At 31.7% G+C, this 24024-nt stretch overlaps 1 protein-coding gene across 2 annotated transcripts in view; it reads left to right on the forward strand.

The window, feature by feature from the left end:
• RBM46 (RNA binding motif protein 46) overlaps positions 1-14859 on the forward strand; it is a 34806-nt gene extending 19947 nt beyond the window's left edge. The window contains exons 4-5 of one of the 2 annotated variants that reach the window (XM_051966994.1): positions 7953-8016; positions 12814-14007. In XM_051966994.1, the coding sequence (XP_051822954.1) occupies positions 7953-8008 (56 nt within the window). In that variant the 3' untranslated portion in view covers positions 8009-8016; positions 12814-14007. Of the gene's footprint in view, positions 1-7952; positions 8017-12813 lie in introns of both variants that reach the window. The other variant, XM_051966993.1, reaches the window with a different exon arrangement.
• The last annotated feature ends 9165 nt before the right edge of the window (positions 14860-24024 follow it).

Here is a 24024-nt window from a genome sequence, read left to right on the forward strand (position 1 = left end):
TCCTGTAAAGTCAACAGCACCAACCAGCACTAAAAGACTTGGACATTGAATATCCATGAGAAGAATTAAATAGAAACAAAAACACAGTTTAATTAAGAAACTTTATGTTTGGTCAGTTTGTTTACCAAAGAAAGGAATACTGTAAACTGAGAAAAGCTGTAAAAACTAAATTCTGGACATACTGATTATGAAGAAAGTTTGAGGAAACATAAGAGAACAGGAGTATATAGACCAGGGAGACATGGACAGAGTTGAGTTGAAAACAGGGATGAATGTCAGCATTTAAGAAGACATCAAATATAGCCATGATGAGTTGAGACTAGTTTGCAGGAGAAAAAATGAAACAATGACAGTCTGGAGATTGAGGTAGTGAAGATCTAAGAGACTTCTTCAAAAACCTGAGCAATGTGAGTAGGACACAATATTTTTCAGAAAGTTTTTAAGAGTATCAAAAAGTATGTAGATTATTAATAATAATAAAGACATAACATGGAAACTGTAGTTTTCAGTACATAAATATAGTATATAATTAAGAATAATGCTTATTTTAGGAATAAGTTATAATAGAACCATTTTATCCTTATTCATAAAACATTTTCCTTCTTTAAATGAACTTTGGATTAGAGAAAAGGGAATACTCTAATAGTTTGACTAAAAGTTTACTTGTATTCAGAACATAGCAGCGTTCAACATTTCAGTCAAGCATCACAACTGTACTTTCTGACTCCCCAAAAATGTTACATCCAAACATACCTTCTCCTTTAAGTCTCTGCTCTTTCCCTCAAATACTAGTACAATATGGTGGCTTTATGCCCATAAATATTTGAAGAATGGAATTGAGTAATGGTAAATAGCATTCTATCTATTCCACATAAATCTAACCATTTTATTTCTTGTATATATCTTATTCAAGTCCCTTACCCAAACTTGGCTTTTCTATTTAAAAGTAGCTATAAAATAAACACTATTATTCTGTGAAATAGATAAAATAATTATCTCCCTATTTAACAACAACAAAAACATTTCCTAAGACTAAATCTTTTTTATATACTTTTCAAATTTTTGACATTACTCTTGTCTCAGATGCATAGTACTAAATTCTTTGAGCTGTTCTCTATTTTTATTTCTCCTATACTTTAACAAGTTATTATATTTTCTTCCCTTTATAATGTTTTACTTTATTATTTATTCTCTTTTATTAATCTCCACCCTTATAACTAACAAATAGCTAAATTGTTCCATTATTCTTAGTGTGCTAACCCATATGTAATGATTTAATGAGGTTTATAATTCTTTTTCCTTAGTAATATCTTTTTTTCCTGAATCCCATTACTACCATTCTGCTGCTGTTTCCTTAAACATTGTTTCTGTGAATTATTTTTAAAATACTCAATAATTCTCCCTGCTTACAATCCCTTCCCAGTCCAGTGCTTTCTGGGATGCTGAAATTGTCTTAAACCACTGTTTTATGTTATTAATTTGTTCAGGAAAATCTGTCATGGCTTCCCCTCTAGGAAGGTCATACTAAATCCCTAACTTCCCCTTAAGAATTGTGACCCATCTTCTCCTCTAACTTCCCAACACATATTCTCTGTTCAGGTTTTGTTCCTTTTATTCATATGTACCATGCCTCTTCATAACCTTTCTCTTTTGTAAATTCTTTTATCTTTTGCCTGAAAAGACTTTGATCCTTTCTTCTCCTCTCCATCTGTTCTTTAGGATATGTCTCAAGCCTTGAGCCTTCCCAGATTGTGTTAGCTGATACTAATTTGTCAATTTTTAGAAATTTTGTAACACTTAGTATAAATCACAAAGTTTGGCAGTTTGTCATTTATTTTGTCTCTGGTTATTTCCCATCAATATTATTTTTCCTAAATCTTATCTCTCAATTGAAATTTCTTTAAGCATGGTCTGTATTTTACACTTTGTTTTGCTTTAATTCTTCATACAATTTTGCTATTTGTTGTATAGAATCTTCATGGTACCTAACACCAAGTTAATACTTGGGATTATTTTTGTGATTAGAAGAAAAACAAACTTGTGGATTTATTAAGAACATTCATTAGTAGTCAGTATTATGGAGACATGGTGTGTTATGTTAGAAAAGATACTGGGTTGGAGTCCAAAGACTTGGGTCAAAGTTTTATTTCTTGTACTTAGCCTTGTTAACACCCCATCCCCAATCTTAATTTTCCTCATTTGTCAAAAAGGAATAATAACTTGTATTACTTATTTGCTGTGAGAGCAGTTCTTTGTAAATCTGAAAGTGCTAGATAAATGTGAATTATATGTTGAGTAACTGCTAATAGGGGCTGACTAATAAAGTGGAGAGAAAAGAGGTAAAGTCTAAGAAATAAAAAAAAAAAAAACTCCCCATTTTTAAGGACCATATCATTATCATCTCACAACTGACCAAAAGATGTGGATAAAGGCAAAACCTTTGTTTGTGGTCTATTTGATTTTAATAGAGCAAAATGCTGCTTTAATGTCAAATCATTCAAGGTTAAAATTAGGACATTCAAGAAAAATTAGGACAGAAAAAGCCCTTTTCATTGTCCTGCCAGATGTGTCTCTGTTGTGATTGAAGAGATACAGTGCAACCTCTCAATAAAGAGGTTTTCCTGTGGATGGTGAAGACCCTCAGAAGTTCTTGTTTGTAGAAGACAGTATTGATTGATCAAGCCTTTCAACATGGCAGAGATTCCTGGAAGAGACTATTATTATTCATAGAATTGTGATTTCACAGAAGAGATGATGATGAAGAATTTTTACTGTCTAAATGCATTTGGTTGGGCACTTTATAAACTTAATTATTGTATTTATTTAGTATAGAAAGCACAAAAGGGTAAACTGGGTCCTGACCTGAACAAGAGATTTTTGAAGTGTGCTATGTTCTTTTTGGGAAATCATAAATATTTTTCCCACCTCCACTTACTTTCTACTATCAAACTTCCTATTATGAAAGCACAAACCCATCTTTATCTTTCTGTATGACAGAAAAACTTGAAATATAATTCTTTCCAGATAAAATGATTAGTCTAGTCATATTTCACTTCATTCCTGACTCTGGTCCCTTCCACTATCTTCTTACCAACCTCCTAGCTGGTTTTATTATATTTTTGGAGGGAACTTCCAGATCAGTATGATCACAGATCCTTTTGAGTATCATAAGTTTAGATGAGTTAGAGGTGACTAAACCAAGTTAGTAGACTAATAGTGACATTTCTGTAATTCTAGAAGGCTTACTTTTTTTTTTTTTTATTACAGTGCAGTGTGCAGTAAGAGGTAGGTAATTAGAAACAGTTATTTAACCAGTTTAAAAGAAGAGGAAATTGAGATCCAGTGTAGTTAAGTGACTTGACCTCTGTCACTTGATTTAAATTTCATTGTTCTTTTTACCTCTGGGAAAAATTTTATTTTCTGACCTAGATTAGGCATTACAATAAGATAAACTGCCTCTTCAATTGGTTTTTTTTTTAATTTACATGATTGTAAGTGTGCATGAAGAAATGAAAAAATTTTAAATGCTTATTATGTGATAGGCATGTGCTAAATCCTGAGGTTGCAAATGAAAAAAATGAGCAGGGCCTCTTAATTCAGGGAGTATACATTCTAAGGGAGAGGAAATAATGTATATAGGCACAAATATGATTTGAAGGAGGGATTTTTTTGTGATTAGAAGAAAAACAAGCTTATGGATTTATTAAGAGCATTAGTAGTCGGTATTATGGAGACATAATGTATTAACGTTAGAAAGGGTACTGGATTGGATTCCAAAGACTTGGGTTAAAGGAAGAAAGGAATTTTTAGTCTAGGAAATCACAGGAATACTTTGTTAGTGGACATGCTTCTTGAAGAAGCAAAGGAATATATGATTGTATCGAGTTACTGCCCAAGATGAGAAATGAAAAGTCAGGGGTAGGGAATAATTGGTAGTACATATATGATAGAACAACTGACAAGCTCTCATGGATGGATGAATGAGAGAGGCCAAGTGGTCTGTGGCTACCTGGCTGTTTACATTCAGTCATGACTCAACCCCATGATTAGAGTTCTAGAAGTTAATGGATCAATTTCCCCAAGTTTGAGGGCATGAATTCTAAAGGACTGATAAGGTAATTGTTTCTTTTTAGAAGCAGGACAATAGCAGTAGGGTAGATAGCAACTGGATGGAATGTGAAACATAGTCTAGTGGTCTGGGTCTCTGTAAAATAGTGAACAAGAGATGTATGTTCATTTTGTTGGGTTCTGCTTAATTAGTTTTGCATCAGTTCATGAATATTTTTACAAGTTTCTCTGAATCTTTCATATTCATCATTTATATGGTGGGAATATTTCATTATATTCCTATGCTACAACTTGTTCAGCTACTTCCCAACAGTTAGTTGTCCCTTAATTGTTCCTCCTTCACAAAAAAATACTGTCATACTATATTGACTAGGTATGGGATCTCATCCTATATTTGATCTTTGGGAAGTATTTACCCAGTAGTAGTATCACTGGGTCAAAGGGTATGAACAGTTTGCTTTAACATCTTCTCATATAGTTATTCCAAATTGTTGTGCAAAAAAATTCATATCAGTTTGTGGCTCCATCAGTAGCATTTAGTGGCTGTATTCTCTTGGCTCCTTTTACATCGACTATACTTTTTTTGATCTTCATCTATAGAATAGTATGATTATTAATATACATAACTGGAACAGTACAAATGGAAATATAAATGAGTTGGGTCCAGAATTACATTGAATAGGGAAGGTGGGATAGAGTACCTTCAGAAAATTATAAAACTCCTTTTTAATCCTAGTAACAAAGGCTAATTTTAGTACCAAAAGTTTATTAGTATGGTTTAGCTGTGAACCATGGCAACATACCACAATCTCTAAAGAATTAAAAATATTGCTTCTTTGTGATACTTACGATGAGTATCTCAAAATAAGTTTCATAAAAAGGGCAATAAAGAGAACTACAACAGGGAAAAAACAGAACTTGAAAAAACAATTGGAGAGGACAGCCTGGGCATGTGACATGTATGAAAGGTGACAGGTGGAAAATCCATGTGCTGTACTGTTACCTTCACAATATTTGTAAAAGGCAAGGAAGGCCTAGAGCATGTCAGTTGTGGGAGAATGTGGAGGAGTCGTGTAGGAGAGTCAGGCCTGGCCATCCCTTAGAAAGAGCAACCAAATCATTGAGTTCACAAAGACATTTGATTAGTTGAGTGTCATTTGTTTCCATTTTGGGAGGGGTGAGATGCAATTTAAGAGGTATTTGAATTTTTTCTTAGTAATATGGAACAATTCTTCATCATGTCAATATTTTATAATTTTTGAAAACTTTTTACTTAGCTATTGGGAAATGACTCTCTTTATATGTACCTTAAGTACAGTTTTGTAACTCTGAGTCATACTGCAACTTAAATTTAACACATATAGTCTACAGCTATTTAATATGAATAAAACATTTTATTGTCATCTACAACAGTTTTATAAAGTATGGATAATTTAAGATAGCCCGTTTTACATATTATTTGAGAGCTTTAATTATAATAGCATTGTATTTCTCCTTCATTCTCCTACACAGGTCTAGACTGAGGGGATGGAATTCTTTCCAGTATATTGATGGAGGCAGAAAAAAAACTGAAACTTCAGGATATTGCTAGTTTCCTCATTTGGAGTGCATTGGAATCCTGCACATTCAGTTATTTTCTGTCTTCAAAAGAGAAAATAACTGTGACAGCTTTGTATAAAAGTCAGAGAAACATTTCATCTTCATTGTTAGTTAACTACCTTTGTCCTTCTTTATTCTTCTAACCTGTAAAGTACTCATCCTGTGAAGTTCAGTTTTAAACAGGACCGTACAAAATTTACTTTCTATTATAAAGGTTTTTGGAAGTTGAGAAAAAGGATGAGATTTTCACCTAGTTTATTTACTTTTTTCCCTAGCTCAAATACTTAAGTGGATCTGTGATCTCATTGATTTGGGAGGAGGTTGTAATAATTTTAATGATAATAAATCATAGCCTATCCATTTTTTCATATCTGATGTGATTCTTGTTTATGACCTTCCATATTTTTGTTATAGGAGATCCCACCCAACATGCTAGGGGCCTTCCTTACTTTCTGTTCACGTGGTCAGGATACCAGTAAGTTATCCCTTGCTCTTTCCACAAGCCTAGCCCAGATTATTATTTATTTATTTCTTTGATGATATTCTTCACAATTTCATTTTTTTATAATTTGTTTCAATCTACTTATACCCACTTGAGGGTTCTTTCTAGTAACCCTCTAACTGTATATACTATAAAGTTTTGAGACTGTACCCATATAGTAACACTGGTAAAAATGGATCTTTCTGCAGATCTTTGGGCTATAATTCCTAACAATAATAGAAAAGTAGGAATGTTATATTAAAATTTTGAATTTTATAGAAGATACCAATCAAATTAATCAGACTATTAAAAGGATTTTACTTCTTTCTATAAGTCTTTAAGTTAGAGTTCATCCTGTTCTGTTCCTTTTCTACTAGTAATTCCTATGAACAAATGTAGCAGTAGGAGCACTTTGTCAAAACAACTGTTCTTTTCCCGTTTTCTTTGCCTTATATCTTAGTAAAAAAGACATTTCTGAATTCATTTTTTTCAAAATTTCTCATAAGATCTTTGAGAAAAGAATGGAGTTATGAATAGAAGCATGTTAGAAGTATCATGTTTTAACCCTCCAATAAAAACTTTGCATTAGATATTGTCAATCTTTTAATTGATCCTAACAGTTTGTTAGTCACACAGATTTAAATCATTTGACATATTTACCATCTCTTATTTCTTTGATTTCATATTAATTAAAGATTAGTAAAGTAATTCCAGAGCCCAGATGTTAGCTGCTGTAAATATTAAAAAGAGAAAAAGAGTTTTTTTTTTCCCATATGTTATCACCATTTCTAGTGCTCCTCTGGGAGAATTTCCATTAAAATCTGTTTTATAATGTTATTGTCACTAGCCTAGGTTATTATGGTCATAGGATTGAAGATCTTAAATTATTTTTTTAGTTCTGTTCTTTTTCTTAGGTATCTTTATTTCATGATCAGTGAGTAATTCTTTTTGGTTACTTATAATATCATCGTCTTTTTGTGTATTTTCATTCTATTGTTATATTTGTAAATTCTTAGTAGAGATATTTACCTAATTAAAATTAAACATCTTCGGAATTGCAAATTTCTAGTTCTATTCTTTATGAAGAATATATATATAAAATTAGAATATTCTATTGATCATCAAACTTCTAAACTAATTAAAATCTTAAGCAAAATAGCTTGGAGGACCAATTAGACCATGGCTTTTCATGGACATGAAGAGAAAATCAAAAGATTAGTAGTTGTCCTTTATTGTGTACTATTGTTTGCATTGAATTAGGTCTTATATAGGAAAGCTTTTAAGTATTTAAGGCAGAATATCTTTTATTGCCAAGAGTATTGAGTACTCAGGCAGTCTTTCATTACTTTTCAAGCAGATTTCACCATATAATACAGCTGCACTTTACATATTTCAGATTTGCTACAATAGTGTCTTTAATATTTGCTATTAGGAGAAGTCTGAAACTAGTAATTTCTTTAAATATTTTTAATTCTTTCTTTATCTTACTAGTTTGGCCACAGTTCTTAGCCTGTTATTTTTATCTGTGTAGAAAAGTTAAAGAGAAAAATTTAATCTTTTCTGCTAATTTATTACCTCATTAATTCTCTTTGGCAGATTCAAATATCACTTTCTTCTGTAGTAAATCTCTGTAGTCCTTGAGAAAGCATGACTGTAACTTGTTTCTTCCTAATTAATTTCTTATTTGCTGCTCAAGTGGTCCAAAAATTTTTTTTTTAATCTGAAGCTGCCAGGGTTCCATGCACTTCCAGTTAGGGATAACATATCCTAAAGATTCAATTCTTTTCTGTCTCCCTGCTTACAGACAGGGAACACAATCTCTTCAGCCTGGACCTGTGTAGGCGAATTTGGAGAAAATAAATTAAGAGGTAAGAAACATACCCATAGGAATATTTTATTCTATTGCTGAAATATTTTACACGATGTGTTTGGCTTTTTAAAAGCCAGTATCATGAAAATAAATGCTAAAAACTGTCAAATGAAATGCTGATAACTATCTTGCTATAATTAAATCATAGTTTCCTTTTATCATAAAAGTTGACTTCTCTTTGTTATTAAAATTGCAGTTGTTAATATTTTTAATATAAAATAAATTAATAGGATTTGTTTTATATCTTTGTATTTTCATTGTACATTAAAAATAGATTATGGTGGTTTTATTGTAAAGCAATGAAATTACATGACAGATGCATTACAGCTAGTCCTTACAGCTTTTTGTATAATTTCCCTGTTATATATGAAGAAGAAAAAATCCTGAAATCATTATATGAAAATCAATAATAAACCCCAAAATGTGATATTACTACACCTGTAGAGAATTAAAATTGTGGGGTGGAGATTGATGATTATGATACAAGAACTTAGCTTAGTTTTTATAGTGGTTCCTAAAGCAATGATGTATTTACTTCCATTATACACACCACTGATTTACATATGATGGATGTATTTTTTTTCCATAAATTCATAGTTAAACACACATTGTTCCCCTTACAATCTGAAATGTGAACTGTGATTGTTTTAGTAGCTGAAATGTTCTTTCCATTGAATTTGTGTTTTTATTCACAGGCACATCCGTAAAAGTAGTATCTTCTTTTTTTTTTAACATTTTATTTTTTTAATATTTTTAAAAATTATAACTTTTTATTGACAGAAGCCATGACAGGGTAATTTTTTACAACATTATCCCTTGCTCTCAATTCTGTTCCGATTTTTCCCCTCCCACCCTCCACCCCCTCCCCCAGTCCTATACATATTAAATATGTCACACTATATCCTAGATACAATATATGTGTGCAGAACCGAACAGTTCTCTTGTTGCACAGGAAGAATTGGATTCAGAAGGTAAAAATAACCCGGGAAGAAAAACAAAAATGCAAACAGTTTACATTCATTTCCCAGTGTTCTTTCTTTGGGTGTAGCTGCTTCTGTCCATCATTGATCAATTGAAAATGAGTTAGATCTTCTCTTTGTCGAAGAAATCCACTTCCATCAGAATACATCCTCATACAGTATCATTGTTGAAGTATATAATAATCTCCTGGTTCTGCTTATTTCACTTAGCATCTAAAAGTAGTATCTTGACCAAGAAAACAAAAAGACTTAAAACTAAAATAACTGGTCTCATATACGTATATAATTGTTACATATTATTCAACTTTAGTTTTTGAAAAATAAAAATGCCATCTTTGAACTAGACTATACTTAAATAAATCTATAGGCAAAAATAAAATCTTTAAATCTAAAATCAAATCATTTTAAAAGAATTCCATGGAAAAATTTTAATATTTGAAAAATAAACATTTAAGCTTGAAAATAAAAGCAGGCATTTTGAGTCTAACCCTATACAAAAATGGTTATTTTTCAGTAGCAAATATTGTAACACCTAAATCAAAATTTTAAAAGATAGTGATTATAAGTAATATGGTATACTGTTTTCTCATTCCCCTGATGAGTATAATTCCAGACTACCATATTATTCTAGAAATTAATAGAGGATTTGAAAAATATATTTTAATTGTAGAATTGAAATTTCAAAAAAAATATTTAAAAGTATTTATGGAGACCTTTGAGAACTGCTGTGGTTCCTCTCAGGAAAAATAGAAACAGGAAGTTCTTCAAATCTGCCATTTATGATAAAATGTTGGAGGGGGGAGTCTTAACATTTCTTATTATACTTGTACTAGAATGGAAAGAGTAGTGAAGAGGAAGAAAATAGAATAATAAATATAGTAACTCCAAATTATATGAAGATGTACCTAAGAATGAATTTTTGTGGGTTATAGACAACTTGTTAAGAGGATATTTGTAAAAAGTGATTCTGAATAATGCATATTTTGTACTGCATTACAATAAAATCTAAAATTATGATGGAAGGAAACAATAGGTTATTAATTTACATTCACCTTGGAAAAGCATTTTATATTTATCTTTTAATACTATGTTTCTGTTCTGATAATTCATAATTATTAAGATAATATTCCCTGGAATGCTAAAGTCACCATTCTGATAGGAGAAAGAACTATTATAAAGGAAGAAAAAATATTATTAAACTATAGAAAAGGGAATTAAGTAAAATGGGGCCACTAGAAAAAATATAAAGAAATAATTTTAAAAGAAAATAATCTACTAGAAATGGAAAACTTCCTTTAAGAGACTTCTGAAGCCAACTCCTTTCCCCCATGTGTTCTATGGGTACAAAAGACAAGACAGTTAATGAACAAAAACAACAAAACAACCCAATTTTGCTTGGCTAATAAGTAAAAATAATTGAAGCCATCACAAAAAAGAAGACATCTCTTATTACCGAATATAAAATGGCCCATGTGGGTAGAAGATAAATTTTTAAAAGTATAAATGGATGATAGGATTATTTGAGAAAAATCATCTAGGGAATTCCTGAATCACTGATAAGCAGTTTTAAAAATATCAGTAGAAGTTAGTGAATATTGATAATCTATTATGCTTGTGTATACTCAGGATATAGATTCCAGGGACTTTTTGGTTTAGGCTATATTAACAGATGTTAGGAATATTCCTTTTTCCAAATTCATTTGAGACTATGGATAAGTCCTTTTATTTATAAGAAGCCCAGTTCTTAGAGCTAGTAATAACAGATTCAGGGTGTTCCTGTTTAAAATTTAAATTGACTATTGAAGTACAATGGGAAATCATTCATTTCAGATATTTGAATGAAGTCATGGGTGAGATTGTGGAACTACTAGGCAATAATTTGTTGTTATAATCCACCATTTTACTATGGGATTTTTAGTATTGGGGTCAGGAGACCTGTATTCTTGCTTGTATCTATGGACAAATTTTTAATCTTTAGGTCATAGTTTTCTTAGTGAATGGGTTGAAGTCTGATTATCACTCTAAGGTCTTGCCCATTTCTAAAATTCTTTTGGGAGAGTTTAGTTACTGGTTCATCAAATATTCCAGTTTAAATTCACTTCCTATTATTGTAAACCAGCTTTAACTGGTTTACAGTTAAAGATGGAATATGATGGAATTCCAGAAGAACTTTGACTATCCATGTTTTTTAAACATGAAAATGTAAAGTTGTCTCTAGAAAAGTTAATAGAAAATTAAAACAAACAGGAATGTAGAGTGGTTAAAAAAGAGAGGTAAGGAGGGTATAGTTAGTATACATGAGGACGTTTCATTTATTTAGTAATGAAATTGTCAAGAATTTCAGAGACTTTGATCTTCTGTTTTCTTTCTTTTTGAATTCAACCTAGAGAAATAATTGTAGCTTTGAAACTCTACAACTTTGATTTAAAAGCCTTTAGAGATTCTTATAGCTAATGTTCCCTAATAATAATAGGAAGTGAATTTATTTTTCTGTCCCTACCACTTTAGAGTCTGAATATTTTAATGAATATTTTTAAATCATCATAGTGGATTTTTTCTTTGAAATACACCCTGTTTTTTTCTCATTAGAGGATAAATCTCTTTAAAGGGCACTTATTTTTGTTGTTGTTTACTTTTAAAGATCTTTGTAAACTCTAGTGTAAATTTTTGTCTTGAATTCTTAATTTTTTAAAGTGTAATTTTTCATGAACTAAAGTTCCAAGGAAAGATACATTTCTGCCCATTTTCATTAGATTTCATTCGGAGTAAGATGGCACCAAAAATCATGGCTTTTAATTGAAGGATAGAACTCTAGAGGTTATTTAAGTCCAATCATTTGGAAGATTGGGTATATTAAGTGGCTTGTCTAACATGACACACGAGGTAGTAATATGAGCAAATGAGTACTAGGAGTGGATGCAATCATTTCTCTAAACATTCTTAATTACAAAAAAGAAATATTTAAATAATCTTTTATTTTTAAAAACTGAGAGGAATATGAAATCAGATCTTGGGTTTCACCATTCTGTTCTTTCCTACTTTTATAGTCTCTGACAAATCACTTATATAAAAGGCTTGAATTTTTCTTCCTATGAAATGGAATTGGATGAAAATCATTTTCAACTCTAAATCCTCACCACACAAGTTGTTTCTTTTTTCACATTTTGCATTTCATTGTCTCTTAAGACAGATACAATTTTTTTGACTAGAAGATTTGCTCTTCAAGATATTTTGGGAATATACAAGGATGTTTCTGTTTCAGTAGTCTGATAAAGAAGACTACATTTAAGTATTTTTAAAGTTCTTTAAAAAGTTATAGAGGGATAGATAATGCAAAAAGTGTATACTTTGTAGTAATAGTTACCAGAAAGTAGTTTTAATAACTTTTCATATCAATTTAGCAATACTACTGATGTGTGGTGAGATTTAAAAATTACTTTTGTGATCATCTCATCTTAATGTTTGTGTTTAATATACTTAGATTTATTTAATGTAGTTCATTTTGTAACTTTTCAAGAGAGAATTGTTAATGCGTGGGAGAAGGTAGTACGTTTTTCACCATGATTTCTAAAGGCATCTTGTTTTGGTAAATGAAAACAAATCCTTCAATAAATATGAATCCAAATGAAAGATTGAACCTGTTATAAATATATTTCTTTATTGTAGTCCAAATCATTTCACTTCCTATGTTAATGGTGCAATATACATGCATGTAATAAAATACAGTGAAGATATATTTTATAATACTAAAAATACTAAAATTGAATATTTGATAACTAATTTTTAATTTTTGCATTTTTCTTTTTCTTAACTAGGTCCTTTCTGATGTTGCTTGAGCTTATTCTCCTGATGTCGGTCTCATTCCTGTTGGCTAAACATTGTCTCATTGGCCACATTAAGTTAATGCTTATATATATTTTAGGTGCCTCACTTTATAGTAATAGGAAATTAATACAGTGTAAACCTTAACCTGTGCATTAAATGACCTAATTTGTCCTTTTCTTCCATTCCTAGATAACATCATACCTTTTGGAAATAATACTTTTTATAGCCTACTTCAGATCCTTTTAGGCTTATCCTACACTGAAGAGCATAGTTGAGTTTTTGGAAAGTTCAGGATTTACAAATTTGGTCGTTGATATATATTAAATTACAATTAATGATGCAGGAAAATTACTGGAAATAAGATATGTGTGTTTATTGTGGAATGATAATTTTGCAAATATAATCGAATTTTAAACATTTTGCTTCAACATTTTTGATATTTTTCTATACTATAAGTTGATTATGGTTGACTGAAGTTTTATTTTAAGAGGTGATTAGTTTGATATGTTTGTGACAAATAGTACTACAACTTTAAATTGGTGAGTTGAGTTGTATAAAAGGTTTATATAGTAGTATTTTAAACATGAAATATTTGTAGTTACTTTGTAAACATCAAATATTTCAATAGTCCAGGAAGATGAATGGTTCTGCTAGTTAAATGTTAATAACCATAATTCATAAAAGAAGTAAAAATGAATTGGCCTTTTAAACTTTTTCTCTGAGACTATACACCTTAGCTTCAGTATCAAATCCAATGCAAATAAAGCTTCACTATGGAGCAAGATAAATTGGACATTTTCTTTTCCTAAATACTAAAAGACACAAAAACTAATGGCAAAAAAGTCCCCCTCCCCCACAAAAATCTCTGGAGAATTGTGTCAATGAAGGGCAAATAATACTAACTGATAAAAAAAGCTATCAAGATTTGCAGTGTTTTGCAGGCTGAAACAATCTTTACTAATAACATCAAGATTTTGAGTGTTAGAACATATTATGTTAAAATGTGATTAGTGTTTCAATGCTTTGTCTCTTTGAATTAAATTTGTATCCATAAAGATATGCAAAGTAACTGTTCATGTATTTATTTACAGACTACAATTTCCGTCGCAGCTCAGTAAATAGTATTTCCCCTGTTAGTGCTACCCTCTCTTCTGGGACACCCAGCGTGCTTCCTTATACATCAAGGCCTTATTCTTATCCAAGCTACCCCTTGTCACCAACAATATCGCTTGCTAATGGCAGCCATGTTGGACAACGACTATATATCTCCAATCAGGCCTCATTCTTCTGAAGAAGATGTTGTAAACATTAATGTAAAAATTTCTTTGTAAAAAATCTTTACAGATTAAAATACTGTTTTATTTTTAGATCGGGTTTGCACATTTGGTTTGAAAGGAAAAATGTTTATTTCAATATAGTAACCTTTGATACATATGAACATGCATATGTTTATTGAACTTATCAGAAACAAGTTTACAAAAGTTATTCAATGGTTTTCCTTGAATTAGGGTTCAGTAGGCTACTATTCTTTTTAAACTTTTGGATTTTAAGTATTGCCAATTCCTGATCTAAGAGTGGGCAGTAGAACCCAGTGGTTTATGTTAAATGTTTTTCAAATAATTCTTTTGCCAACCAGCATATCTTTAATATTGTAACACATGCAGACATTATATTAGATTTAGTTACCAAGGATCACTTACAGTGTTGGAGATTAAAACAGTTATTTAACCAGAAGCATCTAACCATTATGTGGCCAGAGAATGATGAGAGAAAAAGATTAAGAAGTAAATTTTTTTAGTAGTAAATAAAAAACAATTTACTATTGTGGTCCTTGAAAATCATTATAAGTATTTTAGTTAATAAATACTTGTTATAAAAATTATCATAATTTTTGCTGTTAATTTATTGAGTTACTATAGTTATTTTATTTGAGTTTGTGATATTCAGTGTATAGTAGTTGGAATAAGTGTTATGGTTTTTTAATGTTGAAATCATGTGTTGTTTAATTTCTGTACTTGAATTCAAACACTTTGACATTAAATTTAACATGTGTCTTAACATCCGTCTGTTGTTTTAATTTTTTAGATTGCTGAAAATTATTTACAGTTCTTATTTACTTCTCTTTCAAATTTCCTTATTTCTTCTTGGAGAGAAGTAGGGAACCCTTGCAAGGAAATCACAGTTTATGCATACATAAAAAATGAATCCAACATTTTGCACAAAAATTTGTTGATGTTGCACAAAAGCACAGCTGCAGTAAACCTCTTTGAGAGTACATAAAAATAACTTGTGGTTGAACCTTTCTTCAGTGGCTGATTACTTTCTTTCTCTCCCCAACTTTTTTATTATTATTTCTGAAGAATTTGTTGAAGCAGTTCTATGGTGAAGACATAATTAGAAGCATTTCTTTTCAAAGTAGCATGTTGGTGCAGTTGGATAGAGCACTCACTGGCCCTGAAATCAGGAGACTTTTAAGTTCAACTCTATCCTCAGATGGCAAACACTTACTTAGCTGTGTGATCCTGGCAAGTCACTTAACCTCAGTTGCCTTGTAAAATACAAAATAAAAAAAACAAAACAATTCAAAGCAGTATGTTTTTCAGTTGGAAATTGGACTATCTTCAACTCTGCTGAACCATACTTGGCATTATTCATGTCTTTCAACTGGACATCTTAACTGAAGTGATTTTCATTAATCAATAAAAATATTCCATATGTATTAAAGGATAAATATTTAATACTCTATGATCTATATAAAACATATCTGTGGCTTTAATAATTTTAGTAACATTTTTCTCCCAGGGCCCAATGTGAAGTTTAAAGTCATTTTTCTTTCATGAAGAACCACTCTAGTGAGATTGACGTATGGTTTTCATTTTCCTTGCCTTCTCAGTAGTTTTTGGCCATTAGCTAATGGGCAACCCAAACCAAAGGAAACGGACTAACTTAGTTGTGCTATTTATTAAAAATGTTTTGAACATCCTTTTTTTTTATAGTTCTGAACTTGAACACTACCCTCACCTCTCAAAAAGGTATTTATATATAAAACCAGAGGACTGAATTTCCATTTTAATAGCATTTGCTTTATAATAAATTATACATTTTACTTTCAAAACTGCCCTGCTTTTCTCCTCTTTCAAGAAATATTTCAAAGGCCTTCTTAGCATTATTAATGCTAAAGTTCTTCTAATGCCTACACCCCCATTCTCTCCTTGATATTTATATATCATGAAAAAAGTTAGATGTTCCCCATTCTTTTTCCTGTGCTTATATATTTCTTTTATCCTCCCTTCTCTTCACTTTAAACTCTTCAAATAGTACCATTTCACCCTAAGTAGCTCTATTCATATTTAACTTTCTCAGTATACTCTGAAGAGAGAAAAGGTTTTTTTCTCCCTTAATTTGGATACTATCATTTAACATAATCCAACAACTCTTATAATTATTCAAATTTGCCTTTTTAAGTTTTTCTGGACTTGTTTGCTTTATATTTCAAAGTTCCTACTCAGTGCTAATATTTTACTCTTGAAAGTCTTCTATTTCACTAAAGGTCTGTTTTACTCAAAATGAGATTTTTCTTTGAGGGTTTCTTGTAGGTGACAACCAGTGAATTTTTTCTGTATTCAGATTCTTTGACTTGTGATTCTAAAACATTTGGGCAGCTAGCATATTTATAATTTCTTTAAATATTTTGTCTATCCTTATTAAAAGTACCCATATTTTTTTAAGGGATTGTTGATTTTTAAATAAATTCTCCTTAATCCATTTTCCAGATCAGTGGTTTTTACTATCAACTCTCTTACAATTTTTTTGTTTTCCATTTGTAAATTTTGTTCTAACCGTTTTCATTTTATTGGAGTCACTCAATTCTGTTAAGTGTTTTTCTAGTTTTTAAAGGTTCCATTTTCTTGGTTAAGATTTACTAATTTTTACCTCCAACAAGCCACAGCTACTTATCCTTCCAATTCTTTCCTCTAGAGCTTTTATTTAATTTATTTTATTTTATTTTCTTATTTCTTCTAGGTATTCATATAGTCCACATGGACAATTCATTTTTTCTTTTACTCACTGCTTGAAATTGCAGAGCTTGACAGTCTACAACACTGGACCTAGTATCAAACAAGTAACTGAGACAAATTTAAACTCTAAATTGGGTTTTCTAAACTTCAAAGTCACAAAAAGACTTGGAGAGGAGGCATGGTAAGGTAAATGGTTTGAAAAGACTACTATCAGTGACTGCATTCTCAATGAGTTGACTAAAATTTCATTTAAAAAGTAAAATAATTGAGCTACATTTAGAGACATCTTCCAAGAATATAGGTTTAGTAATATTACTGTGCTCTAACAGACTTGTTTGGACCATTCATTTAGTTCTGGATATTATATTTTTTGACATTGATAGAGGCCAGTGAATAACAAGAATGATTTAAGTGGGGTTTTTGTTTTCTGAATTTCAAAAAATTTTGCCTCATCAGGATAGAGAAGAGCAAAATTGTTTCTTCACTGAATCTAGATATCGTATCTCTCAGTGACCCATATTTATTTTTTTAACGGCATGTTATTTTCTTGACTCATACTGGGTTTGTGTCACAAGCAGCCAGTACATTGATATTCTGACCAGGTGCCATCTTTCAGAATTGAATCTCTATGTGTAGCAGCCAGGACACCATATTCAAAAATATGGATCATGTGTTAATCATGTATTATCCCCATTTGTCATGCATATTATCCAATGCCAGTAGGCATGCTAAAGGTAAGATCTCTGCTTTCTTGCTCTGAGCTGGCTGCTTCTTCATTTTACACAAATCTTTTGTGGGTGGTCTGGGCTTGAAAAATTTTTATAGCTTTTTATATACAATACATATGCATGGGTAATTCAATTTTTCCCCTCCTTCCCTCTACCCCCTTCCCTAGATGGCAGATAGTCCCATACATGTTAAATATGTTAAAGTATATGTTAAATTCAATAGTTGTATAATATTTATACAGTTATCTTGTTGCACAAGAAAGATTGGATTTAGAAAGAAGGTAAAAATAACTTGAGAAGAAAAAACAAAAATGCAAGCAAACAATAACTGAAAGAATGGAAATGTTATGTTGTGGTCCACACTCATTTCCCAGTGTTCTTTTTTCTGGGTGTAGTTGGTTCTGTTCATTACAGATTAATTGGAACTGATTTAGATCCTCTTATTGTTGTAGAAGCCCACATCCATCAGAATTGATCATCATGAAATATTGTTGTTGAAGTATATAATGATCTCCTGCTTCTGCTCATTTCATTTAGCATCAGTTCATGTGTATCTCTCCAAACCTCTCTGACATCATCCTGCTGGTCATTTCTTATAAAACAATATTACATAACATACATATACCACAATTTATTCAGCCATTCTCCAATTGGTGGGCATCCCTTCAATTTTTATTTTCTTACCACTACGAAAAGGACTTGGGGCTTTTCAATTTTAACCAGTCAGATTCTTTCCATTCTTCATTTACTCATTGCTTCATTGATTTACTTATAAAAAGTTGTATAAAAGTTTTAAATAGTGTTTAAAATGGGAAAGTAAGCAATATTGATGCATCCAAAATAATTGGTCCCTCTACTTCCAATATGAATGATCCTCTTCAGACAAGACAGAAACAGTGTTATCTAAAGGCAAATCAGATATCTGGAAACCCAGTTTCCCTCCCAGCCACACCACTGGAGAGTTTGTAAATCATTTCCCCAGTGGCTTTTCTAATTCCATAGCAAACATCTCATTAGGTCAGAGTCCAATATATAGTAGTGCCTTTGGATCTTAGAACAGTTCTGTGGGTATTTCTTGAGGCAATATAGGATCTGCGGGATAGATTATATATAGCACTTATGTTGCATCATAATGTTTCCATCTTTATCCTTATATTCCAGGTTCTATTCTTTCATAATTCATACTTGGTTCCATTGAATTCCTCTTTGTACCTGACTCTCATTCAAATCCCCATAGGTCTTGCTATCTTGATACTAAAATCATAATAAAGGTAAGTAGAAGACTTGGACAATTTGGTTCCATTCTGATGGACATTTTTATCTTTCTTTGATCTTCAAATTATTAACTTGACCACAGTCAGCAAATATGATCATGTTCATATACAAAAATGAAAGATGCATTTTTTTGAAAAGCACAGTTACATTTATGTTTTCATATATATAATATATAAGTAAATAAAATTTTAACACAGTAATTCTAATGGTATCTTGTGTCTCTGAACTTCTCTTCTGTGTGTGTGTGTGTGTTTTCTCAATATTTTTTTCTTTTCTATTACTACTACTACTTTTTTCTTATTAATTACTACTCAAAAATGACCTCGGAACAACAACAAAGTATAGTTAACCAAATATTTCCATACATTGTCAGAAAATATGTATATCTCATTTTAAAGTATCCCTCTGTGAAGAGGAAGGAAATATAATTCATCATTGGTTTTCTGACATCATTCTTCACCATGATCAGAATGTTTCCTCCTAATTTAATGTATTTTTTTTTAATTTTCCCCAGTTACATGTAAAACATGATTAGAATGTCTAGCTTTTCCAAAGACATTTTTCTTTTTCAGTGTTGTAATCATAGATTTTTGTCCTGGTTCTGCTTGCTTCATTTACATTTATATCATAGATTGTGAGAAATCTACGAAGATTTCTATCTCATTCTGCCTGTGTGACCCTGTATGACTTGATCTCAACTTCTGCACCTCTTAAATAAGGGGGATAGATTAGATGATTTCTGAGGTCTCTTCTTTCTTAATATTTTTCATCTCTCCTTATTCAGCAACCTACTATTATTTCATGTGGATGGGCCACCTGCACCATTCTGAGTTACCAACTCCTTTGAAGCAAACAGGGACTCAGCCCTCTGTCACTTCTGACTCAGGTTCTAGGTCTCTGAGCACCAAGAGCCTTTTTAGGATCCTAGACAAGAAGGTTGATTGGCAGGTATTAATTTACAGGGTATTTTCTTGATGCCCATATTTGCTGAAATGGTGAAAATATTGATGAATGAAACAGATTGGTGATGAAACAAATGAGAGTTCTTTGAGGCACCTGAGGACTTGATCATTAGGTTTTTATTTATTCAGAAATTCGCTGTTTCTTTGTTGACAACTCCCCTCTTTCCTGATGTTTGAGGTAATATAGATAGATGCTCCTCTCCATCATCACAGGATCTAAGAGGATAATAGTAGTCACTAAAACTTAGTACCTGCTATGTGGCAAGCCTCAGATGCTTCCTAGTCATGTGAACTTGGACAAGTCGTCATCCTGTTTGCCTCAGTTCCTCATCTGTAAAATGAGCTAGAGAAAGAAATGGCAAACTACTCCAGTTATTTCTGCCAAGAAAACCCCAAATTGGGACAGACATGGCTTTCAGCCATGATTCAGTGACAACCAAAAGCATATGAAGTTGTGCATGCCCTTTGATCCAGCAATACCACTACTCAGTTTGTATCCAAAAGAAATTTTAAAAAAGGAAAAGAACATATGTATGTGGAAATATTTATAGCAATCTCATTTATAGGCATTAGTAAAAAGTTGGAAATTGAGGGGATGCCCATCAAATGAGAAGTGGCTGAACAAATTGTAGTATATGATTGTGATTGGAATACAGTTGTTCTATAATAAATGAACAGGATGGTTTTAGAAAAATTTGGAAAGATTTACATGAACTGATGCTAAGTGAAGTGAGCAGAATCAAGAGATCATTGTATACAATAACAGCAATATTGTACAATGATTAATTGTGAATAACTTAGCTATTCTCAGCAATATGATGATTTTGAATTCTGAAGGACAAAGATGAAAAATTCTACCTATCTCCAGAGAAAGAGGTGATAGAGTCTGAATGCAGATTGAAGCATACTTTTTTAAAACTTTATTTCCTTGTTTTTTTTTTTTGTCCTTATTTTCTTAAACAACATGACTAATGCAAAAGTATGTTTTGTATAATTGCATATCTAACCTACACCAAATTGCTTGCTTTTTCAACGAGGTGAGGAGAGAAAAAAGGGAAAAACGGAATTTAGAACTCAAAATTTTAAAAAAAGAATGTAAAAGTTATTTTTTTACATGTAATTCACAAAATATTAATACAAAAATGAAAAAAAAATAGATGAGTCAGTCTGTATGATGATGAAATTTCAGGGGATTAGCTTATCCTGGATATTGCATGTTTGTGGAGTCAAATCCAATTAGAACCATTGATGGAAAATGAAGGTAATATCAATTAATTGCTGTTTCCTCTTCTCCCATCCCTGTAATTCAGAATTACTAGGTGCTAAGGCAAACTCTCTCTTCCCCTTCCATTATTCTTTGCTGTTAACCCCCTTCACCTTAGCCTTTGCCTCCAGGCAATCTGTCCTCTTCTATATACAAAAATGTGTAATATCATGGATATATTGTCTTTTTTTTTTTTTATAAATTTTTTTATTTAATAATTACATTATATTTACACTCATTTCTGTTCCGATTTTTTTTTCCCCTCCCTCCCTCCACCCCTCCCTAGATGGCAAGCAGTCCTTTATATGTTGGATATGTTGCAGTATATCCTAGATACAATATATGTTTGCAGAACCGAACAGTTCTCTTGTTGCGTAGGGAGAATTGGATTCAGAAGGTATAAATAATCCGGGAAGAAAAACAAAAATGCAGATAGTTCACATTCGTTTCCCAGTGTTCTTTCTTTGGGTGTAGCTGCTTTTGTCCGTCATTTATCAATTGAAACTCAGGTCTCTTTGTCAAAGAAATCCACTTCCATCAAAATATGTCCTCATACAATATCGTTGTCGAAGTGTATAATGATCTCCTGGTTCTGCTCATTTCACTTAGCATCAGTTCATGTAGGTCTCTCCAAGCCTCTCTGTATTCATCCTGCTGGTCATTTCTTACAGAACAATAATATTCCATAACATTCATATACCACAATTTACCCAGCCATTCTCCAATTGATGGGCATCCATTCATTTTCCAGTTTCTAGCCACTACAAACAGGGCTGCTACAAACATTTTGGCACATACAGGTCCCTTTCCCTTCTTTAGTATTTCTTTGGGATATAAGCCCAATAGAAACACTGCTGGATCAAAGGATATGCACATTTTGATAATTTTTTGGGCATAATTCCAGATTGCTCTCCAGAATGGTTGGATTCGTTCACAACTCCACCAACAATGCATTAGTGTCCCAGTTTTCCCGCATCCCCTCCAACATTCATCATTATTTTTTCCTGTCATCTTAGCCAATCTGACAGGTGTGTAGTGGTATCTCAGAGTTGTCTTAATTTGCATTTCTCTGATCAATAATGATTTGGAACACTCTTTCATATGAGTGATAATAGTTTCAATCTCATCCTCTGAAAATTGTCTGTTCATATCCTTTGACCATTTATCAATTGGAGAATGGCTTGATTTCTTATAAATTTGAGTCAGTTCTCTATATATTTTGGAAATGAGGCCTTTATCAGAACCTTTAACTGTGAAAATGTTTTCCCAGTTTGTTGCTTCCCTTCTAATCTTGTTTGCATTAGTTTTATTTGTACAAAGGCTTTTTAATTTGATGTAATCGAAATTTTCTATTCTGTGATCAGTAATGGTCTCTAGTTCATCTTTGGTCACAAATTTCTTTCTCCTCCACAAGTCTGAGAGATAAACTATTCTATGTTCCTCTAATTTATTTATAGTCTCGTTCTTTATGCCTAGGTCATAGACCCATTTTGATCTTATCTTGGTATATGGTGTTAAGTGTGGGTCCATGCCTAATTTCTGCCATACTAATTTCCAATTATCCCAGCAGTTTTTATCAAATATTGAATTCTTTTCCCAGAAGTTAGGGGCTTTGGGTTTGTCAAACACTAGATTGCTATAATTGACTATTCTGTCTTGTGAACCTAGCCTTTTCCACTGATCCACTAATCTATTTCTTAGCCAATACCAAATGGTTTTGGTGACTGCTGCTTTATAATATAATTTTAGATCAGGTACAGCTAGGCCACCTTCATTTGATTTTTTTTTCATTAGTTCCCTTGAGATTCTCGACTTTTTATTGTTCCATATGAATTTTGTTGTTATTTTTTCTAGATCAATAAAATATTTTCTTGGAAGTCTGATTGGTATAGCACTAAATAAATAGATTAGTTTAGGGAGTATTGTCATCTTTATTATGTTCGCTCGGCCAATCCAAGAGCACTTAATATTTTTCCAATTATTTAAGTCTGACTTTATTTGTGTGGAGACTTTTTTATAATTTTGCTCATATAATTCCTGACTTTCCTTTGGTAGATAGATTCCCAAATATTTTATGGTATCAACAGTTATTCTGAATGGAATTTCTCTTTGTATCTCTTGCTGTTGGGTTTTGTTGGTGATGTATAAAAATGCTGAGGATTTATGGGGATTTATTTTGTAGCCAGCTACTTTGCTAAAATTATGAATTATTTCCAATAGCTTTTTGGTAGAATCTCTGGGGTTCTCTAGGTATACCATCATATCATCTGCAAAGAGTGATAGTTTGGTTTCCTCATTGCCTACTCTAATTCCTTTTATATCTTTCTCGACTCTTATTGCCGAGGCTAGTGTTTCTAATACGATATTAAATAATAATGGTGATAGTGGGCAACCTTGCTTCACTCCAGATCTTACTGGGAAAGGTTCCAGTTTTTCCCCATTGCATATGATGCTTACTGATGGTTTTAAATATATGCTCCTGACTATTTTAAGGAAAAGTCCATTTATTCCTATGCTCTCAAGTGTTTTTATTAGGAATGGATGTTGGATTTTATCAAATGCTTTTTCTGCATCTATTGAGATGATCATGTGGTTTTTGTTTGTTTGGTTATTGATATAGTCAATTATGCTAATAGTTTTCCTAATATTGAACCAGCCCTGCATTCCTGGTATAAATCCTACTTGGTCATAGTGTATTATCCTGGTGACAATTTTCTGTAATCTTTTTGCTAATATTTTATTTAAGATTTTAGCATCAATATTCATTAGGGAGATTGGTCTATAATTTTCTTTCTCTGTTTTCAGCCTACCTGGTTTAGGTATCAGTACCATATCTGTGTCATAAAAGGAGTTTGGTAGGACTCCTTCAATCCCTATTTTTTCAAATAGTTTATATAACATTGGAGTTAATTGTTCTTTAAATGTTTGGTAGAATTCACATGTAAATCCATCT

Source organism: Antechinus flavipes, chromosome 6, assembly GCF_016432865.1.
Source record: "Antechinus flavipes isolate AdamAnt ecotype Samford, QLD, Australia chromosome 6, AdamAnt_v2, whole genome shotgun sequence".
Classification (NCBI taxonomy): Eukaryota; Metazoa; Chordata; class Mammalia; order Dasyuromorphia; family Dasyuridae; genus Antechinus; species Antechinus flavipes.